The sequence below is a fragment of the Balaenoptera acutorostrata genome, chromosome 14 (assembly GCF_949987535.1).
Source record: "Balaenoptera acutorostrata chromosome 14, mBalAcu1.1, whole genome shotgun sequence".
Classification (NCBI taxonomy): Eukaryota; Metazoa; Chordata; class Mammalia; order Artiodactyla; family Balaenopteridae; genus Balaenoptera; species Balaenoptera acutorostrata.
This window is the reverse complement of record NC_080077.1, coordinates 81,625,023-81,650,668: the sequence shown is the minus strand read 5'-3', so window position 1 is coordinate 81,650,668 and position 25,646 is coordinate 81,625,023. Positions and strand designations below refer to the sequence as shown.

The 25,646-nt window shown below is 39.4% G+C and overlaps 1 protein-coding gene across 3 annotated transcripts in view; it reads right to left on the bottom strand.

Annotated features, from left to right (window-relative positions):
- Positions 1-25,646, bottom strand: part of FILIP1 (filamin A interacting protein 1) — a 200,625-nt gene that overhangs the window by 64,628 nt on the left and 110,351 nt on the right. For all 3 annotated transcript variants that reach the window (XM_057527704.1, XM_007167995.2, XM_057527702.1), the window contains one exon: positions 1,618-1,791. In XM_057527704.1, coding sequence (XP_057383687.1) covers positions 1,618-1,791 — 174 coding nt within the window. The remainder of the gene's footprint in view (positions 1-1,617; positions 1,792-25,646) is intronic.

The window sequence follows — 25,646 nt, the reverse complement described above, 5'->3', positions numbered from 1 at the left end:
GTCTTTTACTGCTCAAGTCCCTCCAGGTTTGGAACTAAATAAGAGTGTGAGCAATTATCACCCTCAGCTCCCAGCAAATACTAATGGCTGATATTTGTTGAGTAGCTAGTATGTTCCAGACACTATGTTAAAAGTGTTACAGGCATTGCTTCATTTAATGCTCACAACTCTATGAGATGTGCACCTGACAGAGAAGAACACTTTAGCCTTAAAGGGCTGAAGTGACCTGCCCAAAGCTACAGGCAGCTAATAACTGTGGGTTATCTCAAACATCAAAGTGGATTCAGCCAGTTGACTCTATTCTATCATATATTGATAATTATCTCTTAATGCTTAAAGAAAAGATGAGAACAGCTCCAGTTCATCCTGGTTGCAGAAATGAGAAAATTATGAGTCTGTCGATCTGTCGTGAATACCTTCTAAAGCAGATCTTTCTGAGATCTGTCAAGCTGAGTTGCTGCAAAGGCTTGTCTCAAGCTAAATTACGATAAATTGCTTCGCACTTTTCATTTCTGTGTTCTTTATTCATTTATGATACTAATTTCACATCTATGATTTTTTTTTAACATGAATTCCAAAGAGTCAGTATGGCTAAATCCATCAACTGGTTCCCTGATTCTTCATTGAACTTCTACTATGATATGAGAGTATTTTTAAAATGTAATATCATGGGTAATTAACAACAATAGTTGATAGTTCCTAATACAGTCTTGTATAAAAATGATTCAATATTGTCCTATTAGATTCCCTTTCATCTTAAAAGAACTGCCCTAAGCCTTCCATTGGGATTTTGCTTCAACTTTTATGTTTTAGCCATTCACATGAGACCATTTTAATGGTCTATAAGATATCAAAACTGAGTGGCAGGCTTCCCTGGTGGCGCAGTGGTTGAGAGTCTGCCTGCTAATGCAGGGGACACGGGTTCGAGCCCTGGTCTGGGAGGATCCCACATGCCACGGAGCAGCTGGGCCCGTGAGCCACAATTGCTGAGCCTGCGCGTCTGGAGCCTGTGCCCCGCAACGGGAGGGGCCGCGATGGAGAAAGGCCCGCGCACCGCGATGAAGAGCGGTCCCCGCACCGCGATGAAGAGTGGCCCCCGCTTGCCGCAACTGGAGAAAGCCCTCGCACGAACCGAAGACCCAATACAGACAAAAATAAATAAATTAATTAATTAAAAAGAAAATCCTTAAAAAAAAAAAAAAAAACTGAGTGGCTTTATAACCATAAATATCAATAATAAAAATCAGTTTAATTTTAGGCTACCAATTTGATAATAATCTGAAAATTCAATGCTAAAACCCATAAGCACCTCAAATTTTTACACATATCCCCTCTTAGAGAAATAAAAGAATAACAGACTGAAGAGCAGGTAGCTATCATAATCACATGAGAAACATATTTTGGGCTTTAAGTATATTTAAGGAAATACTTCTACAATTCTTATCAATGAAATGTATCCACAGTAATTCTGAATTATTTAATTATACTTTAATTCTATACTAGGGCATCATAAAATGCTTGCCTTTGAAAGAAAATGTTAAGGTGTGTAAAATGGAAGGATGTGGAGACATCCCTCTGAGGCTTCCTTCTCAGGGACTTGTCGGGGTATGTTTTTACCTCTGAGATGGGTTTCTCATACACATCTTCTCCAATGGACTTCTCCTGGGCCAGGATGGCGTCTCGGTGCAGGACCCGTAGCACTTTCTCCGGCTCCGCAGACCCGTAATGAGCCTCCAGAACCTCAGGCTTGGTTTTCTCCGTCTTCAGCATGTGGATCACATCTTCCCTGGCCTGTGGTGGAAAGTGCAGCAAGGTCAGACGGTTGACAACATAAATCCTATGCCGGGCTCACAAAATCAACACGGAGTTTATTGAATATATCCCTGTCTCGTCAGGGCTATGGGCAAATTTACTGGGTGTTTTTTCCTCTTTTTTTTTTTTTTTTTTTTACCAAAAGCAGATTGGCAAGCAGATACTCTGCTTCAGGTTGCTAGGAAGCCGGCAAGCAGAAAAAGGGTTTGTGCTAATATTAACTACATAAAAAGTGCTCGATCCAAGTAGCAGTGATTCTGAGAAGGGGGAGGACTGCTCCTGGGGACACTTAGCCCTTTTCAGTGCACATGAGGTCAATGACAATTTAAAGTTTTCTAGTTTTCTGTTTATGCCCTCAATATATAGTATTCAAACCTGGCTTAAAATAAAACCCTGCTCTCCCCTATTCCGGTTCTAACTCCGTGTATGATTAACAAAAACAGCCTTTATTAGTGATTTCCTGTTTCCCATCAAGTGATTCATTTTGCACAGAAACACATGGTTGGGAGCTCTCATGGTGCTGGGCTGGGCTTCTCAATCTAATGTATTCCTGCTGAAGGTGAAACTTAACTCCTGTAGTATCCAGACTGCCAATCAGAGTCAGGTTGGTGGGGTCAGAGTTGTTCTTTCGGTTTCTTAGCAAAACTTTAGTGTCCTGTTGAAGCTCTTGAGAAAACCACATGATTATAGGCTTTCAATCATATTGACTGTGGCTCCCATCACATGATGCAAATACATCTGGATGTATTTTCTACTGATGAGGAATGATGAACTTCGTAGTTATCACGGAACTGACTTTGACCAAACGTACTCCCATCTGGTTGTATACTTGTTTTTCCAGTAATGGTGATGGGTATGAAGTACCCTGACTTCATCCCAACTTGTACCAAAGAACACACTGGTGGCAATAGAATTTCAGTCTGTGACAATGGAATAGAGTTTTCCCCTGTGTTATGCTAACTGGGGGTTTTAAATCATAAACCTGGCTCATTATCATGGTATTCTAAACAAGGGAGCTAACTAGTTAGCCCTGAGACAGGACCATTATAAAGTTTGTCTTTCTTGAGATTTCTCACTTTTATTGCTTTTTCGTACGTAGTCTCCAAATTCATCTAATTCCAAACGGCTAAAGGCGAATTTATTACAGAAACGTCACTGGACTGGAATTTGCAAATTTTCCCTATGTTGTCTCTGCCACATATACATGTGCTCCTTTCAAGACAAAAATGGAAAATATTAATTTTGAAGAAACCAGTGGTTTGGAATTAGCGAGAAAGTTAAAGTCAGAAAATAGTTGAATGGAAAGGCAATGTGTTTCCATGCAGGGCGAAAGGACAAAGCGCAGACACAGAGTCAGGCTAGCTGTACAGTGTCTTTGTGCAAATTAGAAAGAGGTGCCCGCTTCTTCCAGGAGACACAACCCTGAGTCAGAGTGCAGCCTGCCTAACGAGCAAAGAGTGGGCTGTAGTTCACCCCTATGCAGTCCCTCTGCCAGGCACCCCTGTGCAAGGCACAACTCCACATCTATGTATGGTAACCCTGTACTGAAGCAGTCCAAGGTATGTCCATTGTTCTCAGTCTTCAGGCAGACGATGTAAACAAAGAGCTTTGCAACTGTAAATAGGTAGCTATTTTAGTTTAAAAGTTTAAGCTATCCAGTTTAAAAATATGTAAATATTATTGGTATCTTTCTTTTTAACCAAATCTTTCTAGTTCTCTTAGAAGAAAACAACTGACGTGAAACACCTATTTCTTCTCTCCCTAAAAAATGTGCTTATGCTTGAACTGTATTGACTGCGTTATGCTGCATATACCAGACATTTCCTTCTGAGCTCAATTACCCTAGACACCAATTACCAAAGAAAAAGAGGCTATGGTTATTAATACTGTGCATTATGTATTTAGAGCCACATTACTCTTCAGGAACTAACTAAAAGCTTTTTAATTGCTGTAATAATGATCATAGAAGGAATACGAATGTTGCCCATAAATCACTGCTATTTAGAATAGTTTACTATAGTAAATCAAATATTCATATTGTGATATCTGTTTAATCGATGGAATAATAAAGATGTGATCACAATAAATTTTTTTCATTACTTTAAACATGTGATTCAATTTATGTAATTAAAATGCTACGTTTTGGGGAGAAAACCACTTTACGCCTCTGTTTTGAGAGTCTTGTTAATTTTTGTAGAAAAGACTGAAGTTCAAAATGTAAGAAAGTTCCTATCCTTGAACATTACTATTTTCACTCGGAAGTTTTATCACAAGCAAGTAGTTAAAGTCTTAGGTTGCTGGGGAGCTGCTAAATAGACCACTGTATTTACGTAGATGTAAAAGGACCCAGAGGGAGGAATACTTTGAAGAGGGCTCTAGGAAGGGGAGAAGAGGAGGTCAGAGGAAGAAGAGACAATGAAAATGTTCAACTGACTTAGTCTTGGTGATGGAGGAGAATAAATAGGAGATTAGGGTATAGAAACAGACACAGAGGGGTCACAGGCTTCTCTTCCATCCTACCTGGTTCCCCTTTGTGCCAAGGGAGACATACGGAGGCCAACAACAAAGATGTCCCTGCAGAATTGAAACTGCACCCCATGGAGCAAGGGGTTGTCTCAATTGGCTGCATAAGGAGCTGATTCCAAACACGGGGGGGCAGCAGAGGGCCGCTGTGCAAAGCCTGGGGCCGACAGGTAAGTGTGTGATCCGTCTCACAAAGTCAAGGGTGGGTATCTGGTCTTTGCTGTGAAAGTAGGGATGGGGCGACAGACACAGGACAGGTGGAGCCCACACAGGTGATATAGTTCAAAAGAGCAGTGAATCCAATCATCCATTCAATAAATATTTGTGCACATTCAGTACTGGAGATATAATTGCATCCTGAGGCATTGAAGTCTAAGGGGAAATAGACAACCAGTTGAAAGTCATTTCCATTATAACATGAGAAGCCTTAGGATGGAGGAGATACAGGGGGCTAAGAACTTGGTCCAGAAGAACACTTGACTTGAATCTGAGCTGACGGAGGAGGCTTCCTGGAGAAAGTGACCCGAAATCTCACAGTAAGTACTTGAGCCAGAGAAAGAGGGGTGGAGCTAGGCTAAGAGTGTTCTTGGCCAAGGGAAACCTGTAGGCAAAGGCCAAACCGAATAGATTTAGATGCATGGGCTGGGGCCACAGGAGGCCGAAGTGATTAAACAATGGGCAACTCATGAAAAGCCTGTAAACCAAGCAGTGAGTTTGCATTTTATCACAGAACAGCAAGAAGCCTTGGAATTTTTAAGCATCGGGATTGTGACGTGGTCAGATGGTGGAAAGATCATTCCATCTGCTGTGTTAAACACAAATTCTGAATCAGCAGATCTGATGGTGTAACCCAGGAATTGTGATTTAAAATATCTCTGCAGGTGATTAGGAAGCATAGCTGCACTTAGAAACCACTACTTTAGGCCAATTCAGCACCAAAAGCACTGAAAATGTCTGCTCTGTTCAAGGTTCCCAGCAGGCTCACCTGATTCCCGGGGACTTGCTTGCCCCAGAGGTTTCTCCTGTTCTCACTGTGTTATCAATTCCACTGATTCTTCTTCACCAAGGAATCATGGTCACTTCAGACCAGCAGCATAAACTAGGAGGGTCCCCAGAAACTGGTGAAAGTATTTGCTACCTCTGTGCAAATGAGGGTGACCAACTGTCCTGGTTTGCCTGGGACCAAGAAGAACGGAATCCCACAAAGCTGGACTTCTGCAAATCAGGACAGTCCCAGGCAAGTTGGGACGAGTTGATTATCCTAGGGCAAACACGGAGTGGTCAGGAGACTGGATATTCCAAAATGTCCCTGCATTTGGCAGGGCAGCCATGGTGGACTTACTGTACTCAGAAACTGAATTTCACTGACAGTGTTTCCAAAACTTAGCTTTCTTTACAGGCAAAACTCCATCATTGACGATTATGCCTAGTGACAATTTTAACTATTTTTTAAACTTGTGGGGTTTTTGAATCTTTGGGAAAAACCCATAATGAGTAGGAAAGAATGCTTAGTTCTTATGCCCATGTGACATAGCTGTTCCACACTCCTAAAATGGGTACGTGTCTAACTTTGGGAGGACAGAGGAATCAGAATGAGTTGTGGAGCTTCAAATTAAACATGGTGCATCCTCTTGAAGCACTCGGATTACTTAAGGACTAGGGGTAGGTGGTAAGTAGTTTAAAACTCTTTCAGAAGATTAATACAATATTGATATTTACTTGAATGTTTAGGACAAAACACAAGACTTAAAAAACATTTGCTTGAGGTGGACAGCTTGGGACAGCTTCTTAGATGATGCCACCATGATCCCCCGCCTGGCAGTCCGCTCACTTAGGTTGAGAGGGAACACAGCCAGATGGGAAGTTTGAGAAGCCTGCCCCTAACTATTGACATTGCACACCTCAAACAAGATGTTCCCTGCCAAGAGCTGTTGACCTCAAATGAAGGATGCATTGGGCACACCAAGCGGCAAGTGGGATCTTAGTTCCCCAACCAGGGATCAAACCCGCGACCCCTGCAGTGGAAGCACGGAGTCTTAACCACTGGACACCAGGGAAGTCCCTGGAGGATGCATTTTGAGGAAAGAATAAATTTATTTCTATGCTATGGAAGAATCAGAATGTCACAGTTTCTAAACACCATCACTTCTTCGAATTATTCAGTTAACCACATAAATATGGTCTGTTGCTGCACTGAGCTAAGGAGCCCTGGAAAAGATGGTCCTGGAATACCAACATATGCCCATTCTGTAAATGCTTTCCCATTCTGGGAACTCAACTCAATGTTCCGTATCTGTTTAAATAAGGTAATTTATTAGTTTACTTGCCTATTTCTTTCTTAGGCTGTGAGCTGCTTTGAGGACAGGGGCTGTGTCTGCAGTGTCTACTAAAGGGTGCCTGCCCACATGATAGGCACTCAGTAAATATTTGTGGAAATAAACATAAAATTAAGTGATGTGAAGTCAGAGAGGCATAAACTGGCGCTGCAAATCTCAGAACAACCTTAACTATTTAGCCTTGTTTAAAAGAGTTAAACAATTACATTTTTCAACTTCTGCTCTTTCATCTGACGTTCTTGTCTACAATTTAGGAGTCACTTTGTTCTTCTTAAGTTTATTCCAAAAAGAAAATATGTAAACTGAATAAGGAAAAACAGTACATTCCACTAGAATGTTACAACAGGAAACAACCTTTAAACCTCATACAAATTGAATTATACCAATTACCCTAGTTAGGTAAAATGGAATATTATAAACATATTGGAAGAAAAAAAGCTATGTAATTTATGATGGCATTAGCTATTACTATAGAAATTAAACCCATTTTTTTCCTCCTCAGTGTTAGAAAGCAAAGTTAACATAATTAGTGACACAACAACATACAAGGAGAAGATTCAGATATGGTTAGTTTAGAGGGCCATTGGGGCTAAAAGTATGTCTTTAGGTTTTTCTGGAGAAATTTCTCTCCACAACTATATGGTTAATAATAGCCTAAAAGTCTCTATACTGCTTGTTCATTAAAGATTACTCCTTTCTAGCACTTCGGACAAAATATTATCCAAAATAAATCTTTTATTAAAATATCACAAGCAGATGCTGTTTTTCATATTAAAACTTGCTTTTATTAATACCATGATAGCTTGAATTTTTAAAAGTAAAGCTGGAGGTCTCACACTTCCTGATTTCAAAGCTTACAACAAAGTTACAGCAATCAAAACAGTGTGATACTGGCATAAATACAGACATTTAGACTAGTAGAATAGAATAGAGATCCCAGAAATAAAACCTCACATATATGGTCAAATGATTTTCAATCAGAATGCCAAGACCATTCAATGGAAAAGGATAGTCTTTTCAACAAATGATGTTGGGAAAACTGGATATCCACAAAGAATCAAGATGGACCCTTACCTTACACCACATACAAAAATTAACTCAAGGGCTTCCCTGGTGGCGCAGTGGTTGAGAATCTGCCTGCCAATGCAGGGGACACGGGTTCGAGCCCTGGTCTGGGAAGATCCCACATACCGCAGAGCAACTGGGCCCGTGAGCCACAATTGCTGAGCCTGCGCATCTGGAGCCTGTGCTCCGCAACAAGAGAGGCCGCGATAGTGAGAGGCCCGCGCGCCGTGATGAAGAGTGGCCCCCACTTGCCGCAACTAGAGAAAGCCCTCACACAGAAATGAAGACCCAACACAGCCATAAATAAATAAATAAATAAATAAATAAATAAATAAAATAAAATAAAAAAGTTAGACAATAAGGCAGTGGCCACAGCTGTGGGCTGGCCGTTGCAAAAAAAAAAAAAAAAAAAAAAATTAACTCAAAACGAATCAAAGACCTGAATGGAGAGCTAAAACTCTTAGAAGAAAACATAGGGGGAAAACTTCAAAATATTGGATTTGGCAATGATTTCTTGGATATGACACCAAAAAAACAAGCAATAAAATAAAAAATAGATAAGTTGAACTACATCTAAATTTAAAACTTCTGTGTATCAAAGAACACAATCAACAGAGTGAAAAGCAACCCACAGAATGGGAGAAAATATTTGCAAATCATATATCTGATAAGGGATTAATACCCAGAATATACAAAGAACTCCTATAACTGAACAACAACAACAAAAACCCTGATTTTAAAATGGGCAAAAGACTTAAATAGATCTTTCTTTTTTAAACTTTATAGAAGTATAGTTGATATACAATATTATATAAGTTACAGGTGTAAAATATAGTGATTCACAATTTTTAAAGGTTATACTCCATTTATAGTTATTATAAAATATTGACTATATTCCCCATGTGGTACAATATATCCTTGTGGCTTACTTTATACCTAACAGTTTGTACCTCTTAATCCCCTACTCCTGTATTGCCCTTCCCCCCTTCCCCCTTCCCTCTCCCCACTGGTAACCACTAGTTTGTTCTGTATATCTGTGAGTCTGCTTCTTTTTTGTTATATTCACTAGTTTGTTGTATTTTTTAGATTCCACATATAAGTGATATCATACAGTATTTGTCTTTCTCTGCCTGACTTATTTCACTTAGCTTAATGTCCTTCAAGTCCATCCATGGTGTTACAAATGGCAAAATTTTGTTCTTTTTTATGGCTGAGTACTATTCCATTGTATGTATGTATTTATGTGCGTGTGTATATATATATATATATATATATATATATACATATACACACACACACACATATACACACCTTCTTTATCCATTCATCTGTTGCTTCCATATCTTGTTAGGTTGCTTCCATATCTTGGCAGTTATAAATAATGCTGCTATGAACATTGGGGTGCATGTACCTTTTTGAATTTGTGTTTTTGGTTTTTTCAGATACATACCTAAATAGACATTTCTCTAAAAATATACAAGTGGCCAACAAGCACATGAAAAGACACTCAGTACTGCTAACCATTAGGGAAATGCACATCAAAACCACAGTGAGATACCACTTCACACACATTAGGATGGCTATCAGCAAAACAAACAAACAAACAAACAAACAAAAAAACAGGAAATAAGTATTGGCAAGGATGTAGAGAAACTGGAATCCTTGTACACTGTAAAATGGTTTAGGCACTATGGAAAACAGTATGGTGGTTTTTCAAAAAATTACAAACAAATGACCATATGATCCAGTAATTCTATTACAAATAAATTACCATAGGATCCAGTAATTGAAAGCAGGAACACTTAGGTTTATAGCAGCATACTATTAGCAATAGCCAAAAGGTGGAATACAACATCTGTACCCACTGACAGATCAATGCATAAACAAATGTAGTATATACATACCCTCCAATATTGCTAAGCCTTTTGAGAAAAAGGAAATTCTGACAGATGCTACAGCCTGGATGAACCTTGAAGACACTTAGCCAAGTGAAATTAAGCCAGTCACAAAAGGACAAATACTATTCCATTTATATGAGGTACTTAGAAAAGTCAAATTTATACAGACAGAAGGTAGAGTGGTGGTTGGCAGGGACAGGAGGGAAAGGAGGATGGAGAGCTATTGTTTAATGTGTGCAGAGTTCCAGGTTTGGAAGATGAAAAACACTCTAGAGATGGGTGCATGGTGGCGATAGTGCACAGCAAGGTGAATGCATTTAATGCCAATGGATTGTACACTTAAAAATGGTTAAAATGGTAAATGTTATGTTATGTATATTTTGCCACAATTAAAAAAAAAAGTACCACCTTGTTCACCCCCCAAAAATTCAAATAAGAAAAGAAAATACAAACCATCCCCAATCCTTTATCTAGAGAATACCACTTTTTTAAAAAGGTAAAATTCCATGTAGAAAATTATAAAAGTGCAGTCATGTTTTCTTGTGATTAGTTATCTGAACATTACAGGCACCCATGGATTTAAACACATTTTCTTTACTTATGTGGTTTTCTTCTTTTTTCTTTTTTACCCACATTGGGATATTAATAGCAAGACAACTGCCATGTCCCGGATTAGAAATTAGATAAGGCCACAGGTTCCCCCCTTCAGTGCTGTGGTTCTGCAGTGTATAGTTTCTTAAATTCCAAAAGACTACAGGCTTTTGGTTCTGTGCTAATGAAGACCTTAGGCAGAGCCCTTAAACTGCCTACCCCTACATGTAATCAGGTCCAACAGACAGAGTCCAGCTTTCTGTGAGCTGGTTGAGAAGCTGAATTCTGTAAAACATGGGACAAGTCATTGCTGAGGCACAACTCTATGACTGTTTTCTCACTGTAGTTGTTTATCCAGCTGTGTGAATTTAACCCCGTCAACATAAACCAGCTAGAGGAGACCCAAGACAGATACAGCGTCTGTACCAGACTTTGCATAGATACCTCTATATAGACACCTCTGGTACAATTCTGCTTATTTATGTAAATTTTCTTCACCTCCTTACTTTATCCTGTGATTGTCTCCTTCCCATATGGTCTCTAGAAGTATTTTTCAAGCTTGAGTGAAATCCTTCCACGTAATCTTGTCTGGAGGATTGACTGGCAGGGTGGCCCTGACACAGGGCTATTTGCATGAGGAACCCAGGCTCTTCCTGGGAAAGAGCTCATCCCAGGGGAGGAAGGGCATCATTTTGGTTGAAGGACAATGGGGCAGGGTCAGAGGGGAAGGGTGAGTCTGAGTGCAGCACAGCGTCTGTCACTCCGACGCCCTTCCAGCCCAGCCGCCTCGACCCCCGCCTGAGTCCCAGGGTGAGGGACTGCCATAGGAGAGCCCAATAAGAACTAGAAGAACTGGTAAATTAGAATTCAGCAGGACGCAGGGAAGGCGGAAAGGGGCAGCCCTCCCTCTATCTGGCACCCTTCTCTCAGTGTACACATCAGTCTGAGCCACCTCCAAGTAGACACCAACTGACGTACACGGAGGAGAAAGCCCTGGGTCTCACACAGCAGAGCTGGCTGTGGGCTGGAGGGGGGAAAAGGGCCAAATGGCAAATGCCAAATGGTAGCCCGGAGCAGGGCGTGCAACACGTGTGGGTCATCCTCTGGGGACTCCCTGCTCATAAGGGGCCTGGCATCCCACAGAGCAGGTGAGGGCACAGGGAACGAGAGGGAAAAGGTAGTTTCTCTGATCTTATTTTCATCCTCTGACTGGTGAGGGCTGGGAAATATAAGTAATACTCTTTCCAAAGAGAAGCTATTTCAATCAAACAAGACTACATTGTCTAGAAAAAATTTATATGTAAGGTTTATTTGAATCACATAACATTAAATTCCTTTGGATTTGTTGTGTTTTTTGATGTATTCATTTCAGCCTCCGACCTAAGTGATTTGTATATTTGTAGCATACCTTTGACCAACTTAGAACAAGTAGAGTTTAATTTTTTGAACAAAAATACAAGAAAATCTCAGCCACTATGAACCTACAGGGCATGTCACACTGAATATTTACTTTTATAAGTAATTGAAAAATATTTACTTTAAACAACAGAGTTGTTTAACTGTAGGGGTTTGGGAATAGGATGAATTCCCAAACTGAATTCATTTAGAATTCAAATGAATTATGAAGTCCCTTTCCTTTTAAAAAAAGAATATAATATACGTAAGTTAATGTCTTTCTGAGAACTCGGGGTCATCATTCTAAGTATCAGCTGTTCTGGTGTACTGAAGATGTTTATTGTAATGTGCTTCCTTAACCCACTTGCTTTTTGTCTTTCTCTTTATTTTTTTATTATTTTTATTTTTGGCTGCATCGGGTCTTAGTTGCAGCACGCGGCCTCTTCGTTGTGGCACTCAGGCTCTCTCTAGTTGAGGCACGCAGGCTCTGTAGTTGTGGCATGCAGGCTTAGTTGCCCTGCAGCATGTGTGTGGGATCTTAGTTCCCCAACCAGGGATTTAACCCACGTCCCCTGCATTGGTAGGTGGATTCTTAACCGCTGGACCGCCAGGGAAGTCCCTGTCTTTCTGTTTAAACAAGTTGCTGATGGAAACTTAGAGCTAGTTTTTTTTTTTTTTTTTTAAAGGGAACGCTATTTATTTATTTATTTATTTTGGCTGTGTTGGGTCTTCGTTTCTGTGCGAGGGCTTTCTCCAGTTGCAGCGAGCAGGGGCCACTCTTCATCACGGTGCGCGGGTCTCTCACTGTCGCGGCCTCTCTTATTGCAGAGCACAAGCTCCAGATGCGCAGGTTCAGTAGATGTGGCTCACAGGCCTAGTTGCTCTGTGGCATGTGGGATCTTCCCAGACCAGGGCTCAAACCCGTGTCCCCTGCACTGGCAGGCAGATTCTCAACCACTGTGCCACCAGGGAAGCCCCTGGCTTCAGCCAAAAGTTTATATTGCAGCAGGAATGACTTAACAATTTTTCCTAAACTTTTCTGAGTATTCTATTTAAAACCTGGCATCAGTAAGAAACAATGTCAAACAGCACATCTTGTGCTAGCACTGAGGCTGGAAGTATTGCCTCTAAATGAAGGTGCAACCAAAGCCAAGCCTTCTGATTTAGGAAAAGAAAATAAAAATAAGTACAAAAATACAAATGTTGAGCTTCCCTGGTGGCGCAGTGGTTAAGAATCCACCTGCCAATGCAGGGGACATGGGTTTGAGCCCTGGTCTGGGAAGATCCCACATGCCGCGGAGCAACTAAGCCCGTGCGTCACAACTACTGAAGCCTGCATGCCTAGAGCCTGTGCTCCACAACAAGAGAAGCCACCGCAATGAGAAGCCCGCGCACCGCAACGAAGAGTAGCCCCCGCTTGCTGCAACTAGAGAAAGCCTGCGCGCAGCAACGAAGACCCAACGCAGCCAAAACTAAATAAAATAAAATTAATTAATTAAAAAAAAAATAGAAATGTTAATTTTTTAAAAATTGCATCTTTGATGTTTAATAAAATTCTTATGAGTTCCTAGTTGGAATGCCCTTTTTTAAAGAAAGGAGACTCCTGAAAAAGGCACAAGATTTCTGTACTGTTTGTGATCGGCTAACTGCTTTTTTTTTTTTTACATAAATTTATTTATTATTTATTTATTTATTATTTTTGACTGCGTTGGGTCTTTGTTGCTGTGCGCAGGCTTTCTCTAGTTGCGGCGAGTGGGGGCTATTCTTCATTGCAGTGCGTGGGCTTCTCATTGCAGTGGCTTCTCTTGTTGCGGAGCACTGGCTCTAGGTGCGCAGGCTTCAGTAGTCGTGGCTTGTGGGTTCTAGAGCGCAGGCTCAGTAGTTGTGGTGCACGGGCTTAGTTGCTCCGCGGCATGTGGGATCTTCCCGGACCAGGGCTCAAACCCGTGTCCCCTGCATTGGCAGGCTGATTCTTAACCACTGCACCACCAGGGAAGCCCCGGCTAACTGCTTTTATGGACAATATTTGGCATTCTGGTGCCAAATCCCAGATTGAAATGCTAAATCTACCCTTTTAAAGAGAAAATGTAGTTGATTACATCTGCTTATACAATTACCATGTTTTTTTTACTCTATTGGACCACATTCAAAAATTTTTTATCAAGAAAACCTTATGTGTGCTGTTACCTAAGTGTCAGTGTTTAGGAACCATGCGATGCGCTGTGATTTGAGAATAGATGTAAAATGTGTAGACCTGCCCTTTCTGTCACCGGATACTTCCCTGATCACTGTACTCGTCACTTTGTAACCACTATTGCTCGTTTTCTCCCTTCCCGCAAGACTGGCAGTCCAGGGAGGCCACAGCCTCTTGTTCTCTTGTGTCCCTGGCCCCTAGCACAGGGACCAGCTCAATAAACTTTCGTTACATGTATGAGTAAAGTGTGTGTGTGTGTGTGTGTGTGTTGTGTACGTGTATTCTCCTTATCCAACAGCAGTGTCCTGTGTTTCCCCTTTTCTAAGCATGTCTACTTTCTCTTTTGAGGACAGAACAGCTTCTTAAAAATCTACCTTTTACCTTTCACTACACAAAGCTTAGACCCCAAAAGATACTGGCTTATTACTTCCTTTTATGTTCATGAAGTTCCTGTCAAATCTCTCCATGATTCAAGGAACAAATAGAAATGAATTACAGTTGATTCTCATTACCTGCAATAGTTGTTTTCTGTAAAGTTACCACAGACAATGAGTTAGAGAAAACGGAATCGTTGCCCTGGGGGAAATGCAGTTAGGTTCCCACAAGTCTCTCATCACAATATTTTCATCAGCCATCAGTATATAACCTTGTTTTATGTGTTTCTTTGTTTAAAGACAGATGAGTGAATGAATGAATGAATGAATAAGTGAATGATGAATGAATATACATGAGTAGTTATCTGACTTTGAAGGGGGAAAACATTTTCTCTGAAATAACAAAGAAAAAGATTAGAGATTCTACATGTGAAAAAAAATCGTAGCCGATTAAATGGCCAAAAAACATATTTGTAACAACTATGACAGACATAAGGTAACTATCCTCAATTATAAAGAGTTCACATATATCAGTGAAAAGAACCCCTAAGACTCAATAGAAAGGCATAAATATACAATTTACTTATGTATAAAATGTTCATTAGGAAATAGTTCAACTTAACTAACAACTAAATAAATGTAAATTAAAGCAATGGTGAGATACCATTGCTCAGCCTTAAATCAGAACACATTTTAGAATTATAATAGTCATTGTAGTGAGAATTTGATTAATGAGCATTTTCATAATTTTGTTGGGAAGGTTCTGGAAAACAATTTGGTAATAGATGTATACAAGAGACCTTTTCATTAAGGAGTTTAACAAGAAGGACAGAGATTTGTGCATGAGTATGTTCATTATGACGCTATTTATAACAGTGAAAAGATTGGAATCAATGTAAATATTCAATGATAAGGAAATATTTGAGTCAAATATAATACTTCCATAGGATAAAATATTTTACAGACTTCAAATAATGTATTTCAAGGGATGTTGAATGATGTGGGAAATGCTTATAACATTATTCAAATTTGTGTGTACACCGTGCTTGCAATTATGTAAAAAAAATATATGTGAAGAAAAATACACATATATTCACAATTGTTCTTTCAGGATGTTAGAATTATGGGTGATTAATGTTTTTCTTTGTAACTTAAATATTTCTAAATCAGTGTTTCTCAAACTTTTTTCAGTTTTGTCCTTCTAAGGAGACTTTTTAGATATTTTTTTTCCTAATCTCCCCCTTATGAAACTTTAATGTACATCTGTTAATGTACCGTGATCTTTTTGAGGTGCACAAACCATTATGACATTTAAAATTTCTTTACCCCTCTCTAAGAACTAATTTTACCCTGTTGGGAAACTCTCATTGAGAATACATATTCTAAATGATCTACATTGAACTACTTTTACTTTGATAATCAGATAAAATGTTTTTTAAAAGAAAGTTCCAGAATGGGTAGTGTCAACTCAGAGGAATAAGTCTCTAATAGTAGAATTTCTCCTACTCTGGTACCTGAAATTTTGAAACAGTTATCTTTTTATCATGTCTAAAATTGCTTATGTAAGTAAACATGTATTCCAACTAATATGTCTGGCTCTATATGTGTAATATGAAACTAACATTTTTCAGGGAAGGATAGAGTTGAATTTAATAACAACCAATATTTTAATTGCGCCCTGGTGTGAACAAAATTATTTTCATGGGTATTACTTATTTCTCTTAACTCCATTCTACAGATGAAGAAAATAAGGCTCAAAGAAATTAAATAGCTTGCCCAAGGTTACATGATTTGTAAGAAACAGAGTTATCTGATTTCAAAATATTTATTCTTTCCATTACAAGTTGCTCTGGGGGTCAGTAACAGTTTTCTGTGAGAATATGATATAAACACAAAGCAAGAGAAGGCCCTGGAATGAAACTCACTGGGTAATATTTCCCATAGTAACATTCATCCACAAATGGTACCACCACCATCTGGTTCAGTTTCCCCACACGATGTAACTTGACTGGCTTGCCATGATCTTGCCAACATTTTTTGAGCACTGTCATCTTTTTAGTAACTTCCCTAAAAATGTCACATTTCTCTCTTCAGGCCAGGGCATGTGAGGTCGGTGAACCCGATCCTGCAAACTTCCTTCTCTGACTCTCCAAGACCCCTCCACTGCTGCTGGGAGACGGCCCTAGAGTATGACTTCTTGCAATGTACTTTGAAGTAGATAAAATATGCACTCATGGACATCTGTCTGTTATTTCCTGCACTCACAGCTTTGTTCTTCTTTATTGCCAGAGAATTCTATGGATGATGTCACTTTTCTCTGAAAAGAACAGGCCATCAGAGCTTTTCACTGACATAATTAATTATCTGTAGCTTGACTCTAAGCCAGAAAATTCTCAAGGCACAGCCCCCAAAGAATTAACTCTACTGTGCTTGCTATTCTTAAACTTTTAAAGAGACAGGGTACCCTATCTTTTTTTTCTCAGACCCTGATAATGGTATTTTTGTTCAGTGATATCAAGTAACAGAAAGTGAACTGGGGCAGTATTCTATGATTTCACAAGGAAGACCTCCGGTTCAATAGGCAGCAAACTCAAAAGGTCGCTACAGATCAAGTATACAAAGCAAAGCTTTTAGGGCTTAGTCTTAAATGCTACAGGACTGCATCACAATTACTGAATAGACTGGGGGATCCTGTGAATCTGCAGCCAGAAAAATGAGATCTCAACCAAAGCTAACCATGTTAAATTACCCACAAGGTGAAAAGCTTCAGTTTATTTACCAGCCACAAAAGCCTAAAACATCACTGTATTTAAACTTTACAAGATATAAGAAGTTACCAGAATGACTCACATATTTTGAGTTTTCACCTGTGTCTTTATATAGATCTAAGGCAAATTAGCCAGTTCATCAGAAAATGTCGCCATCCATTCTGCTGGGTTTACGAGATTATGTAAATGAGCTATTACTTGTCTCTTTCAACCTGGGGCTCTGTGAGGAATGATCAACACAGCGCGTGTCATAACGTGGTGGAGGGGTCTGAAAGAATCAAGGCCCTGAGTTCTGGCCCCGCTCTTCACTGGCTGAGTGATAACATAAAATGCAGGAAATCTCTCAACTTTCTCAACTCGGGTAGAAAGAGCAGTATCTTATCTAGCTCAAAGAATTATCTAAGATCGCAGATTTGAATGTGTATATAATTATGGCCTCCCCCCAAAAGGAATTGTTACTTACGGCCTCTTTTGCTGCCTTGATTCTGTGTAAACTAGTTTAAATTGTGTCCTCTCTGGATTAATTTAATTTAGTAAATTATCTCTTTAGATCTACTGTCAAAATTTTTAAAGATTTAAACTTATAATGTAATAAATGTTGATTATTTTTTAAAGATCAACATTACAGAATCAACAGTGAAGAAAAAGTGAAGGTGTATGCCACTTTCTCCCAAATTCCACTCCCCAGGGCTGATTCTATTCATAATTTGAAGTCGATCTTTTCAGCATTGTTTTTCTCTATAGATACATAAATGCAGATGTCAGCACAAACACACTTTCTCTGTCTCTGTCTCTCTTTCTATTGCTCTCTCCCTAATATTATTGAGCACTTACTATATGCCAGAAAATGTGTAGAGTGCTTTGCAAACATTATCTTGTTTAAACTTCACAATAACCTTAACAAATAGGTACTATTATTATCACCATTTTGTGGACGAGGGATCTGAATTGGTACAAAGAAGTCCTGTAATTTGCCCAACCTGTGTGGTGTCAAGATGCAAATCTAGGCAGCCTAACTCCAGAGCTGGCAATCTTAATATTACACTTTATGAATTCCCCCTACGTACCTAACAATATAGAGTCTCTCAAATATGTACCACTTTATTTTTTTTACTCTAATAGAATGGAAAGCTCAAGAAGAATGAAATTCTATTGATGCTAATTCTCATTTCACCAGAACTAACAGTCATGTCTTGCTTATTTGTTTTTCAATAACTTGATTGTCTTCTTTATTTATACATGTCCAGCTGTCAACTGAGTCTTTTCCAGTTTTCTTAATTCTTTTTGTCTGAATCTGTAACCCAAAGTTTAGATCAAACACTAATACCCACCCCCCACCCCCAAAAATCCAAGGGAAAGACCAGATAATTGTGTTGGACTAGAATTCCACTGTGTTGAATTTGTTTGAAATAAAGATCTCTACTGTGATTATGCCTGTAGTGATTAAATAAAATCTTTACCAAACATCTCTTTGATTTGTCCCGTTACCTTCTCTGGATGAAAGCTGCAGGACCTGGCTACTGCTTCTGTTTCCACTAACATCAGCACACACCATAGATGGAGCAGTTAATTAACTCCTTCCTTCTTCCTTCCCTCTTTCCTTTCTTCTTTCTTTCTATTTACTCATTTATTAACTTAGCAGCTCCGTGCAAAGTTATTTTGCTAGTTGTTACGATGAATCCCACATGAGCAGGACATAATCCCATTCTTGCATGACTTTATAATCCACTAGGAATGAAATTTGGGAAGGTAACTCCTATAGCTAATTATTCATCAAGCCACCTTTTGAAAGGAAAGATGGGAGGAAAGTTCTAGAGCATGGGATAGCATAGGGAAGCCATGAGAAAGGATTAACTTTAATTTCAGTTTTTTGACTAACTTAAATGGCTCCAAGTTTTAGCAGAACAGTTGATTCATAGAATTGTAGGAATTTAGAGTAGGAAAGACCTGGAACCCTTTGATTTACAACTAAGGAAACAGGTTCAGGGAAGCCAATGATTTGCCCAAGAGAAACAACGGATTGGTTGTTGATTATATATTAGTACCCAGGTCTCTTGATTCTCAGACCAGAGAGCTCTCCACTTTACTAAATCACTAGTGAATACATGGCAACAATCTCAAGTAGGAATTAATCCATATGCTAATTAATTAGTTTTTAAAATGTGAACTGAGCAATTTTTTGGCCAGATCAATTTTTAAAATAAACATTTGAATTCTATTGGGCACACTTGAATGAATCTTGGCATGCTATAAAATCAATGCCCTAAAAAAGTAGTTGATATTTCTCTGAAATTTGATTGTATATTCAAACACATCATTTGTCCATTAGCAACAGGAATATTGATGCTGAGCTCAAAAATATTGGATTCAACATTTTTACCTTAATTTTCAGATCAGTGAGTACATACATAAAGTATTATTTATAGCATGTGTCTTCCCATGTGCAATTCCTACATCAACCGAATTTTTTATAGTCCTCTTGAGAGAAGATGTTGGAAAAACTTGATTTTGTTATGTTTGTCAGCAACTACTGCCAATAACCAATCATCATTCAAAGTGGGGAGCACTCTGGTTAAGCATGTTATATATCATGTTTTCATTACTTGCAGCCCCTTAGGATTTTTTTTTTCATGATAGCCTAAGCCTGAGCTTTATCTGACAGCATGAGTTTGATTCTGATGTTTAAAAATCTCTGCCTTACTAGCTTGTATAATGTTCCCGGTGTATCAGCTTTTTCACAATAAATGACCAAGAACAACTGGCTAAGATTCATATTAATTGCTGGGAAGTTTCAGGGAAAAAACTTTGATTATGATAGAGTGGATAAAATGGCTCATGGTCCCCTAGTCTACTTCAAACTCCTGCTGCTTATTTGTAGTTACCAAGTTGCCAAACATTGTTGTTTCAGACGATTGATATGCATTGACCTCTACTGAGTTTTCATGGTTAGGAATCTTATCTGAGCTGTCATTATCTTGCTTCATCATCCAAAAGCCAGTGGTCGGATGAAAGTGTGGTGAAGATGACTAAATAGAAGAGGCAGGTGGATGAGATCAGACAACCAGTGTTGCCAGATTGCTCAATGCTGAACTCATCATGTCATGTTCAACAGTGATTAGTCTTAAATAATATGATGGGAATATCCCAAAATTTCCTTCCAATTTCCCCATGACCTTCAAGGCCAACAAGCATGAAGTCTGAATGGCCTCTTTCTGCAGCCACTCTTCACACATGCTTAATCCCAAGAACTAATTTAGCCAGACACCACGGAGCTGCAGCAATATGGCCTCACTCTTTCCAGCTGAAGTGCTAGTAGCCATCTCACAGATGGTGTCATTTTCATGGGGATCAGTTGAAAGGCTTCCATCCCAAGATGACTTAACCAGAGCAAAACTATTTGAAGCATCTCCTCCTGACATATCTGGCGCAGCTCCTAAGGACTCACCAAAGCCGTAAATAAAGAAAACAATTGTGTCCTTCTGATATTGCAGCTGCTAAAATGGAGACACTTTGTACTTTAGGTACCACAAGTAAAACCCAGAGAAAACTCATCCCCCTCACCTCTCAGACTCAAGTCTGCGTTTGGCATCTTTTATAATGCTGTATCTCACCTGATCCCCATCTCCTGAAACTCTTTCACTATGCTCTTTGAAACACACATTCAACCACAAGCCACTTCTAAGTTCACAAAAGCTTCTGAAAATGTTCCCATCACCTCCTTGCTCTAAAAGCAGCGATTCTCAAATTTGACAGCAACCTGGAATCCTGTGAAGCTTTTAAAATTTACTGATTCCTGCCTCTCACTTCCAGCGGTTGTTATTTAATTGGTCTGGGTGTGGCCTGAGCATTTGCAGCCAAGTTCGAGAATCACTTCCCTAAGAGAACCCTGGCTCTTTCCTGAGGACACCACTTCCCCAAGAGCCCTCAGAAGTGGATAGTTTCTCTCCCACTCTCCTTAGATTTCTTCTTGCTCCACATTATTCAGATCATTCTTCCAGATCATTCTCTCTCCCTCTTCCCTGGCTTTGAATCTCATTACAATATCAGTTTGTATCCTTTCTGTCTGTAGTCATGTTCTATTCACACCCCCAGGGCATTCACTCCCCTTCCTTCCTTGAAGATACGAGCTCCTGGATTGCTGTTATGCCCTCCAACACTACTTCTGTCAAGTTTCTTGGTGATTTCAATATTCCCTTAGATGGTTATTCTGGTACCCTGACCTCCCAATTCCCTGAACGTCTCTCTTCTAATAATTCTGTCCTTCACACTACTTCAGCCCCTCACTTCTGTGGTCATACTCTAGTCCTTGTCATTATTACCAAGAATTGCAACCAACTATATCCATTGATTTTATCGTATTTCACTGCCCTTCACCCTCCCTCCCCACATGTGCTCATTTTTCTTCTCTTCCAGCTTCAATTTCCATTGTACACATCCTCAATTTCATACCCCTTCTCTCACTTGATTATACCCTCTTGGTCAAATCACAGCCAAATCAACTCTAACTCTTGGTCAAGTCCCATCTCTAATGCTTGTACCCACAGGCAGAAAAAACACATCATGCCAAGTGATCTCACTTTAAATTCATCATCACTAATTTTACCTAGGCTGTTAATGCTACCAAGAAATCACACTATATTCCTCTAGTTCACTTCCATTCACTACAATTTTATAGCTTCTCTCCTATCAAATCTTTCACACACCTTTCCTCTTGCTACCCAGCCCACCAAGAAAATTGAAACAATTATAGAAGAACTACCACAATCTCCCACCATCTCTGTACACCTACAGCATCTTTGTCCATATGTACGTAATCTTCTCTTCTGTTACTAGACGTGAACAGTTGGTGCTTCTAGTTAACACCAACTTCTTGACTTATCCATTAGCTCCCATCCTCTCATTATGACCTAGGACACGATCCAGCCTTTGCCCACCATCAATGTTGCCCTCCGTACTAGCTGTTCTCATAAGCGTGCAAACATACTGTTATTTCTACCGTCATAATAAAACCCTCTCTTGACTCCTACAAGTCCCACTTCATTTTTCTCCTTCTCTCTACAACGAAACTCATTGAAAGAGTTGCCCATACTTCCTCACTCCAATATTCTCTCCTACCAAACGAGCAGTAGCTCACTCACGTGAGCCCACTCCAATCAGGCTTCTGCCCCTATCACTGCACTGAAACGTCTCTTATCGAGACATACCATGACTTCCCTGTTGCTGAAAGCAATGGTCAACTCTCATTCCTCATTTTCCTTGATCCGTTGGCAGCATCTGACACTTTTGATCTTTCTCTCCACCTTGAAAAATTCCTCACTTTGACTCCAGAACACTCTATTTTGCTAATTTCCCTCCCACCTCTCTAGGTGCTCATTCTCATTCTCCTTTGCTGATTCCTCCTCCTCATCTTCCCAACCTCTCGGTGCTAGAATTCCCCAGGGCTCAGTCCTTGGACCTCTTACCTCTTTTATCTAAATTTACTTTCTTCATGATTTTCACCCAGTTTCATGGCATTAACTACCGTCTACATACTGGTGACTTCCAAATTGATAACTCCAGTCCAGACATCTCCCCTGAACTCTAGACTCTTATCCAGATGCCTACTGGCTATCTCTCTGTAGTTGAATGTCTAACCGCATCTCATGCATAATGCAAAACTACATTTCTGGTCTCCACTTGTCTACTGTGCTTCCCTACTCAGTAAACGGCAACCCCTCTTTTCCATTTTCTGGATCCAACAACCTTGCAGACAGCCTTAACTAATCGTTTTCTCACATATTCCATATTCAACCTGCCGTCTAATACTATCAGCTCTCCTACAAAATTTGTGCAGAACTGGAGCACTTGTCACCACCACTGATACCACCCTGGTCCAAGCCACCATCAGCTCTTGTCTGGATTACACAAACAGCTGTAAGATGTTCTGGAAAAACTTGAACGAGCTTTTTGGCCAACTCAATAGATAAAGAACTGCTGACAAAGGCAAAGATCTCTGCATTTTCTCCATATGCTCAACCACTGCCAATACAATAAAACTAGAATTGGTTTGGAGTTCACAGGAATGGAATAAAAAAAAGACACAATGACATTTTAAATTTTCAGCTAGTTATTCTGCAAGTATTTGTTAAGTACCTCATATAGAGAGGTTTTTTTTTTTAAACATCTTTATTGAAGTATAATTGCCTTACAATGGTGTGTTAGCTTCTGCTTTATAACAAAGTGAATCAGTTATACATATACAATATGTTCCCATTTCTCTTCCCTTTTGCATCTCCCTCCCTCCCACCCTCCCCATCCCACCCCTCTAGGTGGTCACAAAGCACCGAGCTGATCTTCCTGTGCTATGCGGCTGCTTCCCACTAGTTATCTATTTTACATTTGGTAGTGTATATATGTCCATGACACTCTCTTACCCTGTCACATCTCACCCCACCCCCTCCCCATATCCTCAAGTCCATTCTCTAGTAGGTCTGTGTCTTTATTCCCGTCTTGCCACTAGGTTCTTCATGGCCTTTTTTTTTTTTGCCTTAGATTCCGTATATATGTGTTAGCATACTGTATTTGTTTTTCTCTTTCTGACTTACTTCACTCTGTATGACAGACTCTAACTCCATCCACCTCATTACAAATACCTCCATTTCATTTCTTTTTATGGCTGAGTAATATTCTATTGTATATATGTGCCACATCTTCTTTATCCATTCGTCTGTCGATGGACATTTAGGTTGCTTCCATGTCCTGGCTATTGTAAATAGAGCTGCAATGAACATTTTGGTACATGACTCTTTTTGACCTATGGTTTGCTCAGGGTATATGCCCAGTAGTGGGATTGCTGGGTCATATGGTAGTTCTATTTGTAGTTTTTTAAGGAACCTCCATACTGTTCTCCATAGTGGCTGTATCAATTTACATTCCCACCAACAGTGCAAGAGTGTTCCCTTTCCTCCACACCCTCTCCAGCATTTATTGTTTCTAGATTTTTTGATGATGGCCATTCTGACTGGTGTGACATGATATCTCATTGTAGTTTTGATTTGCATTTCTCTAATGATTAATGATGTTGAGCATTCTTTCATGTGTCTGTAGGCCATCTGTATATCTTCTTTGGAGAAATGTCTATTTAGATCTTCTGCCCATTTTTGGATTGGGTTGTTCGTTTTTTTGTTATTGAGCTGTATGAGCTGCTTGTAAATCTTGGAGATTAATCCTTTGTCAGTTGCTTCATTTGCAAATATTTTCTCCCATTCTGAGGGTTGTCTTTTGGTCTTGTTTATGGTTTCCTTTGCTGTGCAAAAGCTTTTAAGTTTCATTAGGTCCCATTTGTTTATTTGTGTTCTTATTTCCATTTAGAGGTTCTGATTACCATGAACAATGAAACCTATCCAAAAGAAAATAAATGACTTTTTAAATAAAAAGTGTTCTGATTTTTAAATTCCTTTAAAGATCTTTTGAGTATAAAGTCACCTCTTTTAAAAGTAAATAAGAAGAGCTAGGAAAATTTAGAAAAAGTGTAATGAGAAAGGACTGACCTTTTCACATATGAAAACATAGTCCTACAGTAATTAAAACAGTGTGGTACTAGAGCATGAAATAGAGAAATCTATGGACTAAACTATAACTTGGAAATAGATTTAAATATTATATTACAGGATAAAAGTGACATTTCAAATCATAGGGGAAAATTCATTGCTCAGTTAACGGGTATTTACTTATTGTCTCTCATTTGTCTTTATTCTACTCTGTGCCACTGAGTCTGGAACACTGTCAATTGCATTTCCTGACTCCTGTGCTTGCTGCTTCCTGTTGGGTTCTGCCATGGGATCATTAGTGGGATTAGAAGGTGGGAAGCAGAGAGAGGGGAGCTCCTTTCTGCTTTGTTTTCACAGCACTGCTCCAGCAGCAGCATTAGCTCCAGCTCCAGCTTCTTCAGACCTTCCAGACCCAGCCTCCCTCAGAGGAACCCACAGAAGCTGGGCAGTGAGCCCTCCTCAGAAAGGTCCCTCCTCTGAGCTCCTGTGTTGTACTAAGTCTACCTCTTCCCTTTCTTTCCCCAGCTCTTGAGGTGGTAACTGCTTCCTGAAGTTATTATCTCTGGTTACCTCAGCATTCTCTTTTTACCTTTCAGCTTCCGATGTCTGTGTTACCAAATCTTTTTATTAACTCCTTCCTGTTGAAATACCTAGAGTGGTTTCTGTCTTCCTGACAGTAGTCATCTACAAAAAAGTGAAGTGTCTCACCTTAAACAAAGATGAATTCCAGATGGATAAAATATTTAAATGGGAAAACTGGGTGGGGGAGAGTACTAGAAGAAAATTTGAAAGAAATCTTTCATAATCTAAGAGTGAGACAGCCTTTCTAAGTTTGATCGAAATCAGAAGTCATAAAAGAAAAGATTGATGTTTGACTAATAATAGTAACAATAAATTCTGCATGGCAAGAAATGCCAAAAGCAAAGTCAAAATGATGAGATAGGAAAATATTCTATTTACTTATATCACAGGTAAAGAACTAATTTCTTTACTATATAAAGAGCTCTTATTAATCAATAAAAGCCAAAAAATTCACTAGAAAAACAGGCAAAGAATAGAAACAGACCAGTCACAGAAAATACAAATACTTCTAAAAACATTGGAAAAGATGTTCAACCTCACTCATAAGAGACATGTAAATTTAAACTACAAGGACATATC